The sequence below is a fragment of the Oryctolagus cuniculus genome, chromosome 2 (assembly GCF_964237555.1).
Source record: "Oryctolagus cuniculus chromosome 2, mOryCun1.1, whole genome shotgun sequence".
Classification (NCBI taxonomy): Eukaryota; Metazoa; Chordata; class Mammalia; order Lagomorpha; family Leporidae; genus Oryctolagus; species Oryctolagus cuniculus.
Window position 1 is genome coordinate 187485157 of NC_091433.1, and position 16476 is coordinate 187501632.

The window sequence follows — 16476 nt, forward strand, 5'->3', positions numbered from 1 at the left end:
AGAGGGATAATGTATTAAGTTGTTCATTAACAGTCAGGGCTATGCTGATCAAGTCACCATTTCTCATAGTGTCCATTTCACTTCAGGAGGTTTCCTTTTTGGTGTTCAGTCAGTTGTCACCGATCAGGGAGAACATATGGTATTTGTCCCTTTGGGACTGGCTTACTTCACTCAGCATGATGTGTTCCAGATTCCTCCATTTTGTTGCAAATGACTGGATTTCGTTGTTTCTTACTGCAGTATAGTATTCTAAAGAGTACATATCCCATAATTTCTTTATCCAGTCTACCGTTGATGGGCATTTAGGTTGGTTCCAGGTCTTGGCTATTGTGAATTGTGCTGCAATAAACATTGGGGTGCAGACCACTTTTTTGTTTGTCAATTTGTAAGTTTTTTTTTTTTTTTTAACCCTGTCCAGTCTCAAATGTCCGAGCTGTTTCTCTGTTCTGTTTCATTCCTGTTCACCATCTGGACAGTATTTTGCTAAACTCACCTCTCTATATCTGGATCTGGATCTCACTGCATCTGTGACATCCAGCACATGCATTGGTGTTTCATTTCCCAGCATTGCGCTAGAGCCACAGGTTCATCAGGGATGTGATCTGCTCCCCAAGTCAACACAAACATCAAGCTTGTTAAATATTTCATTATAACATACCATGGGGCCGGCGCCGCGGCTCACTAGGCTAATCCTCCGCCTTGCGGCGCCGGCACACCGGGTTCTAGTCCCGGTCGGGGTGCTGGATTCTATCCCGGTTGCCCCTCTTCCAGGCCAGCTCTCTGCTGTGGCCAGGGAGTGCAGTGGAGGATGGCCCAAGTACTTGGGCCCTGCACCCCATGGGAGACCAGGAGAAGCACCTGGCTCCTGCCTTTGGATAGGCGTGGTGTGCTGGCTGCAGCGCGCCAGCCACGACGGCCATTGGAGGGTGAACCAACGGCGCAGGAAGACCTTTCTCTCTGTCTCTCTCACTGTCCACTCTGCCTGTAAAAAAAAAAAAAAAAAAAAAAAAAAAAAAAAGGATGGCTAGTTTTGCAATTTCTGATGTCTGAAAATCAAACACATACATAGCCTGATTCTGGCTACCTGTTGAATGCGAGACTGGGCAGGGTGTGCAGTGGCTTGGTACTATGTAGTCCAGGGAGAGCCTTCCCAGGGACCTACACCATACTCACTCAGGGTCCAGGCTGGGCAGGGGTGGCAACATCTTGCACTGACACAGTCTGGGCCCTAAACCCTCCTCCACTGCTGTGGCTGAGAAAGAGGGGAGACTACTTAAGGATCCGTATGCATTTTTACTTTCTCAGATTTTGTTGGCTGGAACATGGCTCATCTCAACTGTGAGGGAGTTGATAAATACAGTGGAGCAGATACTTGTACTTGTACTTGTACTGGGGAAGAACTGCCGTGTGGGGCACCTTCAGAGATAAGTCAGAACCATCACTGTACTCTGGAGAGGCAATACGTGGGAGCAGAGTGCTGGCAGCGCTGGAGGTGGGGCCTGCTTACACTCTGGATATGTTTTGAAGGGGGACCCAGAAAGATTTACTGATGTCATGGATGACTTCCAGATATTTTACCTTTCCTGCTATCTGATCTCCCATACTATATGTGGTTTCTTTGTGAAGCTGGTTCATTTTTTACTTTTCCATCAAACTGGAAACTGGATGTTCAGTACCTATTTTTTAAGTGGCAGAACAATTTAGCCACCTATCTGTTTTACAAAATGGACATTATTTGTAAAGAGCAGTTACTCATTGCTGCGGAGAATAGCTAAAATATTGTCTTGGTGGGTTACTGTGGTAATGATGAATATGAATGACATGCTAATGCCGTGGACTTGGAAAAGATGGTTAAGACTAAAGGTACAGTGTGACCACTAGGTAAAGTAAGAAAATTGCTATTTTCCCTCTGGTACGTGTCTTCAGTCATTTTTACTTCTTTTCTCTCCACCATAGAACAATTCAAAGAAAATGAATCTGCTAGATATAAATAATGCATTAAACTTGTATTTGTTAAAGTCACACTCTGCATCCTTTCAGCAATGACCTGTTTTCACAACGTGAAGTGGTGAAAGCCGGAGTGAAGTCAAGTGCTGGTCATCAGAGGACAAGGCTATCTCAGGAAAATGAACTTATTCCCGTGTTTACTTACATTCTGTAGTCTTAAGTGTCCGATTATTTAGTTGTTTTGAAGTACTTAGTTACTTGAAGGATTATTTAAAATAGAAATAAAAATAAACTTTCCTGATGATGCTATTGTGATGAGGTCAAGTAATTCACACTTTGGAAAACATTCGCTTGCCTCTCATGACCTGAAAACACAGACTTCGTTCAGTGTCAGATGTAGACTCAGTAATGCTGAAGTGCCAGTGTCTACACATATGTAATATGATGCCAGAGTAGGGACATGTCAGTCAACTGGCTGTAGGAGTTGAAGACACAGAGAGTGCGAGCTGACCTCATGTGACTGACGGGTCGTCCCATTGCGACAAGACACCATGGGATCTTGAGAGGCCATGTGGCTGGAGCTAGAGAGTGGGTTACAACTGCACCAGAAGGTTAGCTTGCGAACAGCCTGTGCTGTCATGCTGAGTTCTATGTTAAGAGATTTGGGGAGTTTACAAAAAAGAAGGTATTCCACCCCCCACCCCCGCCCCCAAAAGGGAACAAGTACAAGGCAATGGAGATGGCCCAGGTACTTGGGTCCCTGCCACGCATGTGGAAGACTGGGATGGAGTTCCAAGCTCCTGGCTTTGGCCTGGACCAGTTCTGGCCCTTGTGGAGGGAGGGGAGGTTATCTGAACTCAGCACTATCCTGGTGTCTTCTCTTTCTACAAATAGAAGGGAGAAGTTCAAGATTTATTTTGTTTTGTGAAAGAGACAAAAACTAATACCTGCCAGTTACTGGGGATTTTGTTTCTTAGCCATAAAGTACTGACATGCAGAAATCTGGTAGAAAAAAAAAAGTGAGGGGCACAAAACTTGTTTTGGCGCTGCATTTGCAAAGCAAGCACTTTGTTACAATTCCATGGAAATGGTACTTAATGGAAATGGTACTTCATTACAATTCCATGGAAATGGTACTACTTACAAGTATTTATATAGGACTAAGAAAATGTCAGCTGTCATATCTGAAACTAATGATTCTGTGTGGAGTGACTTGGAAGGAGCAGATGGAAACTGGGGCTTGAGGACTATTGGTGTCACACATAGAAGTGTATTCCTATGCTTCAGAATAGCAGAGATAGAAAAGAACTGATTTTAATCAATAGAAAAGCTTAAGGTCTTGTCCTAGGACTTGGTCTATTTTTGTTTTTATTTTTAAAAATCAAGCCAAATTCTGTTTGAGGTTATGTTAAAAATGTTCTTCATTGTGTTGCCAGGAGGCCAAAAACTGGGACCCCAAAGAGCACAAGTTGTCAGGTTCCCAGTAGAAGCAGAATTGCTCAGAGATGTCTGCTTCCTGCATCCCAATGGGTGAAGTTTAGACTTTATTTTGTATTCAGGGCTAGTGAGTTAATATTTTTAGTATTAGAAATATAACCCCTGTATACCAACACAGAACAGACCCTGTCGGAGAAAAATGCATGAGTACAACAATGTCGCAGAAACTTTGGAAAGTAGAGTAGAAAACTATCGCTCATAATCCTAACTGCTTAATAGTCATTAATTTTTATATCATATATAAATGCCTGAATACATTTTTGTGTGTCTTGTGTATGCTTTTTGTGTGTAATTAGTATTCATCAGAACATTGCCTGTTTACAGTATTATCATCAAAAATTATGTTACTGACTTAATTGTGTAAATGATCTGTCAGTGTAGTTTTCTTCAGAGATGAAAGCCAGGGTAACAGAAATCCTGTTCACTGGTCAAGGTTGTATATTTTAAAATTTTACCTTTTGTTTCCTTCACCTCTCTGATGCCTCATTGAATGTGCCGTATGTCATGACGTGGGGTTACATTTAGGGTTACTGTTTAATACTTTTTCTCTAAACTACTGTTTAATACTTCTTTTAAAAGCTCTCTGTGGAAGCTCGTAAAGAGATGACCATAAAGGCCATTAAGACAGTCAAACATTTTATTGAGAAGCCAAGGAAAAGAAATGCTGAAGAAGACATTCAGGAACCTAGTGATTCCAGAATTACCTATGCAGATACTCTGAACCACCTGGAAAAATCACTTTCTCACCTGGAAACCCTCAGCAGTAGCTTCATTGTTTCCATGAAGAACAGTGAGCAGGTAACTTAACTGGAAACTTCTGTGTTTCATTTATCCTTTACAGATCAGTTGGTAGTTTTGATAGGATTTTCAGACTTAAGCAGGTATCTTTGAAAATGGTTCCCAAACCTTAATCCTTTAACCTGCCATTGACCACTTTATTGTCAGTTCTCCATTCACCTCTTTCATATGAATTTGACCTCACTTTCAGCAGTTGATTCCTGGGGAGGAAGGAGGGACAGGGGAGAGGTGGGGATGGCGCCGGGAGCTGGATGTTGGGCAGGTGCCTTGGGATGGAGGAGTTGTGTCCAAAGTTAAGAAATGATAAGGACAAAGGTGCTCGGGCTCTGCTTCTAGCTGGTAGGTGTTTTGCTTTCCAGCTCAATGAAGGTTGGAGTTTTTAACCTCATTTTCAGAACTAAATAAAAAGTAGCCTCCCATGTCTGCCTCAATAATTTTGTTAAATGTGTTTACTTGTTATCCTGCTTTGATGTCAGGTTTCCAATATGACTTTATTATCAATATGGATGTTTTGGCTAGGAAGTATTCCTGATTGGTTTCCAGTTGAGACTCTCTTGGGTTTCTCAGAAACACCGTGATGAGGCTCCAGAGTCCCTGTCTGTGACCAAGTTTGGAATCCATGTGTTAGGCTGTGCAAGGACACCATAAGCCCCCTGAGGCCCACAGAGATTGTGTTCTGTGTTTTAATAGTCTTGGAAGTAGACAGATCAATAAGTAAATCATTTTGATACAAGAGTGCAGATACGTGAGTAGTATTCTGTTATCCCCCCCTTTTATTTTTCTTAAGCCTTAATGTTCACTGAATTGTGTTCTTGGTTTGGAGAAAAATATTCCAGACTGGAAAACCAGTTAGTGTAGAGGAATTTAGATAATGAACAAATGGCGGACTTCAAAATTTGTATGAGACACATAAATGCAGACCCCTCATTGAAAGATGTGAGGAAAATTTACATTTGATAGCAGTTTTATTTCATTTTATCTTTTTCAGTGTCTGTTAGCCTATCAAGTGAAGAACACTAAACAATGGTATGAACAGAAAAGAAGGCTTTGCAGAGAACGAATTGGCTTTACCAGTCTTGATAATACGCTGACATTCATAGTACCACAATCCATAATTACAAGAACTAACCTACAATTTGAATCTTCAAGTACAAGTGGTTTATACTTATTAGTATAAAATTTTTAAGATACTTGTTTATATTTAAAATCAAAGATACTGTATTAAAATCCAGAGGATTAGCATTATTCTCCTTGGAACGAGTGATGCTTTTTAGCAGTTGGAATAGTGTATGTGGATACAAGGAGGTTACTGATACAAACATCTGCTTGTATCATCAGGGGCACACAGCTGCCTATGAGTGCCATGCTGGCATTCCACGGATGGTCTATAATAGAAGACTCTTTTTTACTAAATTGGACATTAATCAGTTTGTATTAAGGCACCTTTCTAAGAAACGTCTAGAAATAACCTTAAATAATTTACACAGTGAAAGACCCCCCCCCCCATAAATGTTAGTGTAATCTGAGTCAAAGATCTTTATCCTGTGGAGCCTTTGTTCCCTCTTCTCATAGAAATTACCCAGCTAACTCACAGCTTTTCTAAAATGGAGGAAATTTCACAGTGGGGAGAATGGTAAGAGAGACCTTATATGACGAACGTACAGCTTCAACAGTCATCAGGATGTGACCAATCTTACTGCATGCATTCCCCCATCTACCCTCCCCTCTGTCCTTTAGATTTTTAAAAACACACACCAGTCATCTTATTTTATCCATAAATACTTTCATTGAAACCTGTGGGGAGCAGCTCGGACTAGACTAAGTTACTGGAATTAAGACTTATTCTATGCATCTGCTCTCCTCTGTGGGGAGCAGCTCGGACTAGACTGGGTTACTGGAATTAAGACTTATTCTATGCATCTGCTCTCCTACAATATGGCGCTGGGAGAGGAGAAAACAGCTTCTACCCAGCTGCCTCCAGTTCAACCAATAAACTGTAGGACTTGCTCCTGATTGGAGGAGAGCAGCGTACTCGGCGTGTGGGCAGCCGAGTTGGGATTGGCGGAGGAGGACTATAAAGGAGGAGAGAGACGGCATGCACCGGGAACATCTATGGGGAACATCTAAGGGAACCCGTGCAGCCCCCGAGAGAGCCGGCCGGCGGTGTGCCGCTCCCCTGCGGAAGTGGGGAATGCGGCCAGGGGGAACTGCCCTTCCACGGAGGTGGAAGGGATAGTAGCCAACCCGGGAAGAACCAGCAGCAAACCCGGGGAGGGCCGAGCAGACGAAAGAACAGCGCAGGGTTTAGTGTCGTTCCTCCACGAAGAGGGGGAGCGACATAATGGTGCCATGACTCGGATAGGAAACCTGACTCGGATAGGAAACCTGACTCGGATAGGAAACCTAGCTCGGATAGGAAACCTAGGACGGATAAAAAACTTAGGAGGGAAAGAAACGGGAAGAACTGGGAAAATACCGAAGAGAGAGACTAGCAAACAGCCTAGGGAAAAGCCGGACGAAAAAGGTGCCGGAAGAAGCTATTGAAAGCCTAGGCATAGACTCAGATACGGACTACGGGGGGAAGCTGGGAGAAATCTTTAAGGTCGAAAGCGAAAGTGAAAGCTAGAACAAACAGACTCGGACGCGGACTGTGGGGAGAGGCCAGGAGAAATGAGGGAGGAATATCGTTGGAGGAAAGCTTGGGGAAACATACCGGGTAGAGAAAAATGTTAGGGAAATTGAAGCCGCGGGGGGCAGGCCAAGGCGGAAACGAAAGCCACTTTGGGATTCTCAAGTTAGCCCGGGAATAGGGGGCGAAAAGTTAAAACCAGAAGCTGAGACGCAAGCCAGATTGGGATCCGTCTGATTAGCCCGGGGAGCAAAGGACGGGAAGCCAAACCGTGGGGCGGAGACGTACGCTGGGTTGAATTCGCCAGGCTAGCCCGGGGAACTTGGATTGAATGCTAGTGGTGGAGACGCAAGCTACGCTGTGTTACTCGCGGAAGCCGCCGCGTGCAGAGAGAGCACGGGGCGTAAATAGATAGGGAACGCTGGCGTAGGCCGTGGTTCAGATGCGAAAGGGTTAAGCGTGGAGACCGCGGAGCCGCGCAAAGCCGGGAAGCTGCGCAGATGAGAGAGGCGCTCGGGCTGAAGCGGCGCAGAGCCGGGAACCCGCCGGCGGGGCGAGGTGCCGGGAAGCTGCGGGGATAAGAGAAACAGAAGTTTTAGAAGTAAAGTGAGAGAAATAGGAATGCTGGAAGATAGAAGTAAAATGGGAGAAATAGGAATGCCCGGAGATAGAGAAATAGAGAGAAATAAGGCCTCCCCTCAACATGCCAATTAGAAGGCTTGGATTCGGTCTGCCCGATTAGTGAGGCGATGAGCACCTGGGCGGCTAGCCGCAGGTCACCGAAGACAGGCACGAATTAACATCAGTAAAGCTTCCTCACAATGCAACAATTAGGAGGCTTGGATTCGGTCTGCCTGATTTAAGGCGGTAAGCGCCAGCAAAGCTCGACCAGAGTATGAGCTGCAGGTCACCGAAGATAGGCACAAACCAACACTAATAAGTCTCCCCCACAATACGGCAATGAGAAGGCTTGGATTCGGTTTGCCTGATAGGTTTTGTAAACACCTGCAGGCAGTTCTAGCAGAGCAGAGTATGCGCTGCAGGGCACCGAACACAGGCACGCATCAGCGCCTAAAAACCTCCTCACAACATGGCGAAGAGAGGACCCGGATTCGGTTTGCCTGATTGATAGGACTTGTAAGAGCCTGTGGCAACTCTAGCAAGTAGAGCAGAGTGTGTGCTGCGGGACACCGAAGACAGGCGCGTATCAACGCCAAAAAAATAAAAAGAAAGGGGGATCTGTGGGGAGCAGCTCGGACTAGACTAAGTTACTGGAATTAAGACTTATTCTATGCATCTGCTCTCCTCTGTGGGGAGCAGCTCGGACTAGACTGGGTTACTGGAATTAAGACTTATTCTATGCATCTGCTCTCCTACAATATGGCGCTGGGAGAGGAGAAAACAGCTTCTACCCAGCTGCCTCCAGTTCAACCAATAAACTGTAGGACTTGCTCCTGATTGGAGGAGAGCAGCGTACTCGGCGTGTGGGCAGCCGAGTTGGGATTGGCGGAGGAGGACTATAAAGGAGGAGAGAGACGGCATGCACCGGGAACATCTATGGGGAACATCTAAGGGAACCCGTGCAGCCCCCGAGAGAGCCGGCCGGCGGTGTGCCGCTCCCCTGCGGAAGTGGGGAATGCGGCCAGGGGGAACTGCCCTTCCACGGAGGTGGAAGGGATAGTAGCCAACCCGGGAAGAACCAGCAGCAAACCCGGGGAGGGCCGAGCAGACGAAAGAACAGCGCAGGGTTTAGTGTCGTTCCTCCACGAAGAGGGGGAGCGACAGAAACCTAACCACTGTAACATACTACAACCAAAACATTGACAGCAGTTCTTCAGTGTCATCAGATATGCAGTCAAGGTTCAGGTTTTCACAGGATTATTTTGAAAGACACAACTGTATGCTCAAGATTCCTAGGGAAACTAAATAACCTGGAAGTGTTCTTGTCACTGAGTGATCATAGTTGGCACGCTTGGAAACAGTAGCGTTAGTCCTGATTCTTAAACTATTTGTTGTAATTCATTTTCACAGATATTATCGAAGGGAGGCAGGCAGAGTGGCACAAAGGGAGCCCATAGTCAATTGGATTCTAATCCGAGCTCTGTTAATTACTAGCCATGTGACTTTGGGCATGTTCTTTAATATCTTTGCTCTTCAGTTTCCTTTTTGATAACATGGAGCTAATTAAAAGTTCTTGCATGATTATTGTAAGTATTGAGTTAGACAACCGTATGTATAACACCTGAGATTATAAGGCTGATGCTCAGTAGATTATTAGGTGGTTGTAATGCTATAATGATAATCAGGAAACTCATACGTACGAAGCATTGCTCTCTGCCTGACATTGTTCTAAGGGACTGGCCTGCGTGTTAACATTTGCAGTGCCCTCTGTTCGCAAGACTGTTGTTTTCCTCTTCATTTTGCAGATGCTGGAATTTGGGATCACAAAGGCCCTCTGAGTAATAAATGATAAAGCAAAGGTTTGCCCTTAAGCCTGCTTGGATTTGAGCTGCTCTTAATGACCAAGCAGTGCCTTCAGTATTTGGTTTGAGGATCTTCTCAATGTGTTTCACTGTGTACATGTAGACATACTTACTTTCTATGTAATGCTTAGGTGATGTTACCATGTCTTTGCAGGAGACACTGCAGAAGTATAGTAGCCAATATGATCTGTCCCGATCAGAAAAAGGGAAAATTCATGATCAAGCTGTGACCATGTGCTTAGACGGTCAGCCTCTGAAAATGGTTCAGCAGCTTCTGGAGGTGGCTGTTGGCCCTCTTGACATCTCACCCAAGGATATAGTGAAGAGTGCAATCATGAAAATAATATCTGCCTTGAGGTAAGCTATCAGCCCGAGAGGAAAGCCGAGGATACTTTGCTGTAATAGTACCTGCCTAAGCCCTCCCTAAGCTTCAGAGTTCTGAAAGTCTGAAGTCTTAAAATATACTGAGAATGGAGATCCTGATAATGTTTGTCATTGGTGTTAGTATTAACGTGTGCCATGTTGAGAAGCTAACTTCTGATTGGTCTACTCTCTATTCCCTGGATTATTCTTGAAATATATATGGTCAACACAGAATGGCACATGAAGCAGGTAGCTAAATGCCACACTGCCCTGTGACTTCCATGTGGTTTCTTAGATCTTGCCTTTTCTGATTTCCTTTGTGGATAGCAGTGGGGATGGTCCCAGGAGCTTCTTTTGAAGTACAGAAAGCAAGGTTAGTCATACGCTGGAGCCATTAGACACAAGCTAAGTGTCTTGGGACATTATTTACCTGCAGTTAATCACAGAAGCGCGACAATTGAGAACTCTGGCTTTATGCTGATATGCTGTCGCCTTGGTATAGGAAGGCATCTGAGAGGATTAGAAGAGAAGGAAAAGTGAAAGAAAGAAAATAATGAGGCATCAGTTGCTTTCTGTGAATAATGCAATTAGGCTAAAAGATTTAGTTGTGTTTAATTTATTCTCCTTTTAAGCATTCTTTGTAATTCTGTATTGCTCTTGAGGAACTTTCTGATTAAGTGTGTGTCAGTTTTCTGCAGCTGAACTGAAATCAAATGAGCCTTTATCAGTTTAATTACCCCAGCCTCATCCAGTTGTCACCTTAATGCTCTGAGGTATCTGGTAATTTTACATATTGGGAGAGACATAAAATATGATAGCAATTTTTAGAAAGAACAAATGCCAAATTTAAAAAGTTTTATTATTAGCTGATTATGATTTTTTGTTTTTGGTTTGAAGTGCCACTCTACTCTTTCAGATGATCCCAGATATGTTTGCTATATTTTGTATTTGTTGGCTTATAGTTATCTTTTTTACTAATTCTTAAGCTTTAGATGAAGCTCACAAAAACTAGCATTTTGAAAAATTAATGTCTTGATGACTTTATTTCCTAAAAATTGCATGCTTGCATTAATAATGAAAATATACTCTGTGATGTTTTTATAGTTACAAGTCTATGCCTTGGTTTCCACTACTAGAGATTTGGTTCTGATCTGATAAATGGTATACTGGGCAGACAGATGACATTCAACAAGTGTGAACCGAGTCTTTCACGGTAGTCGGATAAAGGCGCATGAGGAGTTCATGACCTCTTTTTTAGATTCAAAGGAATAACTGTTGATATCTATAATATTTGCCTTTTAGGATGTTAGTAGATTTAGTAGGCACAAAATGACAGACATGGAAGTAACCAAATCCAGTTGTTGATTTAAGTCATTTAATCATTCAGAAAACTCAAGTAAAACGTTTTTGCCTGTGTTGTAATTTCAGAATTCACTAGCGTTCCAGGCATACACATCTATAGAATGGGCAAAATAAGTACTTTCTTATGAGCTGTGGGGATTATTAAATGGCAGAATTGTAAAACACTTGGCAGTGCCTGGTACCTAGTGAGTAAATACTGTTTGTTGTAAATAAATTATTTTGATCATTTTTATATATTCATTGTTTAAAATAGTTCATATCTTTAGCTTTCAATGAACAATTTTTGAATGACAGAATCCAAGTAGATTTTGGGATTGTCTTGATAGGAAAATAGGCAAATATTAAAGCAGAGAATGTTTCATTTTCATATCCTTAACTCCTAGTACAGGGCTTGTTTGGTACATTTGTAAATGGACATCTTAGAACACAAATGACCATGAACAGACAGTGTACTGTGCCAGAAGCCACTGGCTTCATTGTAGGGTGTAAATGTCATGCATGTTTTTGAGGCCCAAATGCTCCTCCTTTGAATTCGTTTTTCTCACATTTTTTCCCCCAGTGGTGGCAGTGCTGACCTTGGAGGTCCCAGGGACCCTCTCCAAGTTCTGGAAGGTGTTGTTACTGCAGTCCATGCCAGTGTGGACAACGGGTAAGATGAAAGCAGTGCCTTCATCTAAAGGCTTTCCTTGGGGTCTGGATTATTTTAAAAACAAAAAAGAGAGATTTATTTATTTATTTGTTTATTTATTCTAAAGGCAGAGTGACAGAGAGAGCGTTGGGGAGAGACAGAAACAGAAAGATCCTCCATCCATTGGTTTACTCCCCAAATGGCCATACCAGCCCAGGCTCTGGCCAGGTCAGCCAGTAACCCAGAACTCTGTTGAGGTTCCCACGTGGTGGCAGGGGCCCATGCACTTGGGCTGTCATCTGCTGCTTTCCCAGATGCATTAGCATGGAGCTGGATAGGAAGACGAGCAGATGGTACTCGAACCAGCACTCTGATATGTTATTCCTTGTTGTACATGATGGCTTAACCCACTGCACCACAATGCCAACCCCTTAGATTGCCGTTAATATCCATATTTGTGAGGATTCCAAGATTAAACAACACTTGTTTGCAGAAGAAGAACTGAGGTCTTTCTGTATAGCTAAGGAGTGGCTTTACCTCTGGAGACAATTTTCCCTGCTTGGTGTTAGCCCCATAAGTTCTAGGAGAAACCTTGAGTTCAACCTTGCTTGCCTTGAAAAGCTTTAAGTTCAATATGCTGTATGTGAGGGCTCAGAGTGTTACAGGCTTTATATACTCTAGAAATGTCCATACTTTATAACCCTTGAAAGATATGCATCTCTTATACCATTGTTAGAATTTTCGTTCAGGTGTGTTAGAAAGGAGGGAACCAGCTGAGCACTGCAGGTATAGCAGAGAGCATGGCCGGCAGAGCGACTGCCTGGGAAATCCTTAGGCTCCTCCTGGAGGGTGCGTATGGCTGCTGCCATTCCAGACCTGGCCTGTCAGTTCCCATCTTGCAGCTGATAGCCACAGGGCAGACTCCTGCAGGCAAGGCTGACTGGATGATTTAACTGGGCCTGCCATTGGCCCCTGTCCCCAGGACCCCTCGGTTTTCCCCACTGGCTGCATCTCAAAAACATTAAAAACAGTGTTTCATCTGTGGTTTTCTACCAAAATAATCTAACAATACAACATGGTTCTGTTGAATACAGACTATGGTTTTAAACTTTGAAGAGAAAGACTAAGAAATAGAGAAAAGTATGTTTCTGTTTTTTATTCTAGATACACAATATAACAAAGAACCAAAAATCTTAAGTGAGCATTTATTTTTTTCTTTGTTTAAAAAATAAAAAGAACACAAAGTCCTAACTTTTATTCCCAGCAAGTAGTTTTTGAATCTGTGCAGTTAAACCTGGTGCTCTCTGGTTGGATTTTCCTTCCCAATAAAGTGCCTGGTGGGATCTACTGTGGAGCTTGTTTGTTTTCCAGCTAGTTTCAAGGAAGGTCTTGCATCTGATATGGAGATTCTAGCTCTTTGGAAATAATGCTCTCAGCCCATACGTTACTTGGCCTGACCCAGCTGCCTAACCCCTAGGAGTCTATGCCAGGTCTTCAGTGTCCCTCTTGTTGACCACACCCAGCCTTCTCAGTCCCAGTCGCGTAACACCCTAATACTGCACAGCATCTGCTTCCATGGTGCATAACCTCTGCTCAGACAGGTGATCAGCTCTCACAGACACAGGTGCATTGACATTCCCCGAAGGGATGTTTATACCATCTCACAGTATCCATCCTGCAGTATTCCTGGCAGGGAGATTGCATATCAAGTAAGAAGTGGAGTGTATGTGGTAATGACCACCACCAAGTATTTGGTTTTGTAGCTAATTTTTAGATGGCTTATTTGTATCATTATCAGCATGTCTTCTTTTCACTTTTTATATTGGTCCAGGTATCATTTACTTTGTAATGTCAGCTCCTACCTCACCCAGCAAGCCCTTTTTCCTTCTCCTTTTGTCTGTGCTAATATTGAACTACAGGTAATGTGAGCACTCAGCTCACCAGTGGAGAGTTCCCCCTCCACAAGAACGACTTTCCTTTTCAGCTTAATGACGTTCTTGCCTGTAGACTTTGGCTTTCGGTATTCTAAGGGCATGAAATTATGTAAAAATCTTATGTAACATCTACAACTAAAGACAGGATGAGGATGGGCATTTGGCACAGTGATTAAATTGCTACTTGGGTCACCTACTCACGTCTCTAGGTTTGACTCCTCTGCTTCTTACTCAACCTTCTGCTAATGCACACTCTGGGAGGCAGCGAGTAATGGATGAACTAGGTGGGTCCCTGACTATTATGTGTGAGACCCAGACAGAGTTCCAGGAGCTTTGGCTCAGCCCAACCCTGACTGTTGTGAGCATTTGGGGAGTGAACCAGCAGATGGAAGGTCTCTCTGTTTCTCACAGTCACTCTAACTCTCACTGTCATTCTCCGATTTTCAAATAAAATGAAAATAAATAAAATAAATAAATATCTTTTTAAAAGATAGGACAAGATAATTAACTATGCAGTGTCTAAGTATGTGTTCTCCCATTATTTATTTATGTGTGTAACCTCATATATATGGTAAGAAATCATAAAATATAATCAATAATATAAAATATAATAAATTTCTGGCTTGTTTTAAGAGTTAGTTTATTAGTTTACTTGAGAAAACTAGGGTTGGGACAAGTTGTTTGGTTCAGGAGGTTAAATTCTAGACTCCTGGCTTCACCTTGGCCCAGCTGTGGCTGCTGAGGGCTAGGCTGTTGCAGGCTTTTTTTTTTTTTTTTTTTTTTTTTTTTTTTGACAGTCAGAGTGGACAGAGAGAGAGAGAGAGAGAGAGAAAGGTCTTCCTTTTGCCGTTGGTTCACCCTCCAATGGCTGCCTGGCCGGTGCACCGCGCTGATCCGATGGCAGGAGCCAGGTGCTTCTCCTGGTCTCCCATGGGGTGCAAGGCCCAAGCACTTGGACCATCCTCCACTGCACTCCCTGGCCACAGCAGAGAGCTGGCCTGGAAGAGGGGCAACCGGGACAGAATCTGGCACCCCGACCGGGACTAGAACCCGGTGTGCCAGCGCCGCAAGGCGGAGGATTAGCCTAGTGAGCCGCGGCGCTGGCCTTGTTGCAGGCATTTGTAAAGTGAACCTGTGCATGGAAGATCTCTCTGTGTCTCTGTCTCTGCCAGGTACAGTGAAAATAAATAATGAAAATTCTGTTAAAAAACAAAACTAAGGTTGTTGTAAATTCAATAGCTAACATACTAGTGTTCTAAAATAATTTATCTGTTAAGCCTAGAATTAAGAAAATCATGCTATCACATATTTAATAAAACAACAAAAACACCTAAAGAATACCTCTTGGTCTAAGCCACAGCTGTGGACAGTTCTATTCAGTAACTCACTTCACGCTGAAAAAAATTTTATCATAGAAAAATATCATCTGCATCTTATAGCTTAAGAAATGAAGCTCAAAGAGGTTCTGTGACTTGTCCGTGGTCACCTGGTAAGGGCACACTGTGATGAGGGCCAGCCATGGAGCGTAAGGTGCTTCTCACAGTGCACTGTGCATAGGAGTTTCCTGGGGATCTTACTGGAGCAGACATTGATTGAGTACATCTGGGTGGGGCCTGACATTCTGCAGTTCTAATCAGCTCCGTGGACTGAACTTGGAATGGCATAGTCTTACACCATTACAGTGCTCAGCTTTCTGGGCTCGTCCACCTGCTTCTGTTCTGCCCTTGCCTTCTCTTCCTGCTACCTGCTTTCATATTCCTTGAAAAAAAAAAATGTCCTAATGGAATGACTCACCAGTGTGAACCTGTGTTTAGTGATTCTACAAGAGCATATGGAATTAAATCCAGTAGAGAACAGACAATTAGTGAAGAGCGCCTCTCTGCAATATTCAACAAAAGAAGAGATTCCCTTCAAAACTATTGGGAGCTTTGTTTGTTTAAATTGTTTCTCAACTACAGTGTCAATGCCAGGTGTTTTAAAGCTTTGTATATATTGGACAGTGTCAGACAACTCAGGTACATTGGACATTTTGGAATTACTTAAGAATTTCATGTTATTTTTAAAGCACAGAAAAGACAGGAATGAACGAAGGAGGGAGAGAGGGAGGAAGAAGATCCTACTAGTACAAATTGAATCAGATTTCTTCTGTTCTTCCTGCTGTGTGAGGCTGCATATATTATCTGATAGTCTCTTAGCATCCATGGCACGCAAGCATTATGTTCTGTAATACTGAGCTCTCCTGAAAGGCGCAGTCACAAACCAGGATGGCGGAGCCACTCCACCATGGCAGTGTTTCATGGATGACATCAGGTCATTGTAGCTATCCAACAGCCATTTCTGCTGTACAACAGCAAGGTTACTATTGAGACTCAAAGGCTGCTACCCCCTCATCTATTGATAGATAGAACTATCTGTTTACCCTAACACCTTGTATTCATTATTTTGATTTAGCACCAGGACAGGGGCCAAGCTTTTGGTTATAGTATATGTTTCAAAGCAACCATAGACAGGTGATTGGTGCTTATCAAAATGAGGTTGGATTTGTGTGCACACCAAAATTATTTCCTCTCTAAGGATTTTTCTATTAATATAACTTGATTATGATTATTTTTAAGTTACACTTTTCTGTGTTACTGCAGTGCCACTACTACAGTTTGTGTTCATTTATCTACAGTTCTCTGTTACTCCTTGCCAGTTGTCCCCCTGTTTCCTGGGAGCTGATAAATAGAACACAATCTCTTGGGAAATATCACCCCACCTAGCATTATTGTGGTAGGAAAGTGGGCCTAATGTGCAAATCAGTGCATTAAAACAGCAGGCCTACATGGAGTATGG

At 43.2% G+C, this 16476-nt stretch overlaps 1 protein-coding gene across 4 annotated transcripts in view; it reads left to right on the forward strand.

The window, feature by feature from the left end:
- The window catches only part of NBAS (NBAS subunit of NRZ tethering complex), a 461789-nt gene that overhangs the window by 365823 nt on the left and 79490 nt on the right, over nucleotides 1–16476 (forward strand). For 3 of the 4 annotated variants that reach the window (XM_070069748.1, XM_070069749.1, XM_070069750.1), the window contains exons 45-47: nucleotides 4024–4242; nucleotides 9509–9711; nucleotides 11639–11728. In XM_070069748.1, coding sequence (XP_069925849.1) covers nucleotides 4024–4242; nucleotides 9509–9711; nucleotides 11639–11728 — 512 coding nt within the window. Of the gene's footprint in view, nucleotides 1–4023; nucleotides 4243–5230; nucleotides 5435–9508; nucleotides 9712–11638; nucleotides 11729–16476 lie in introns of those variants that run through there. The other variant, XM_070069751.1, reaches the window with a different exon arrangement.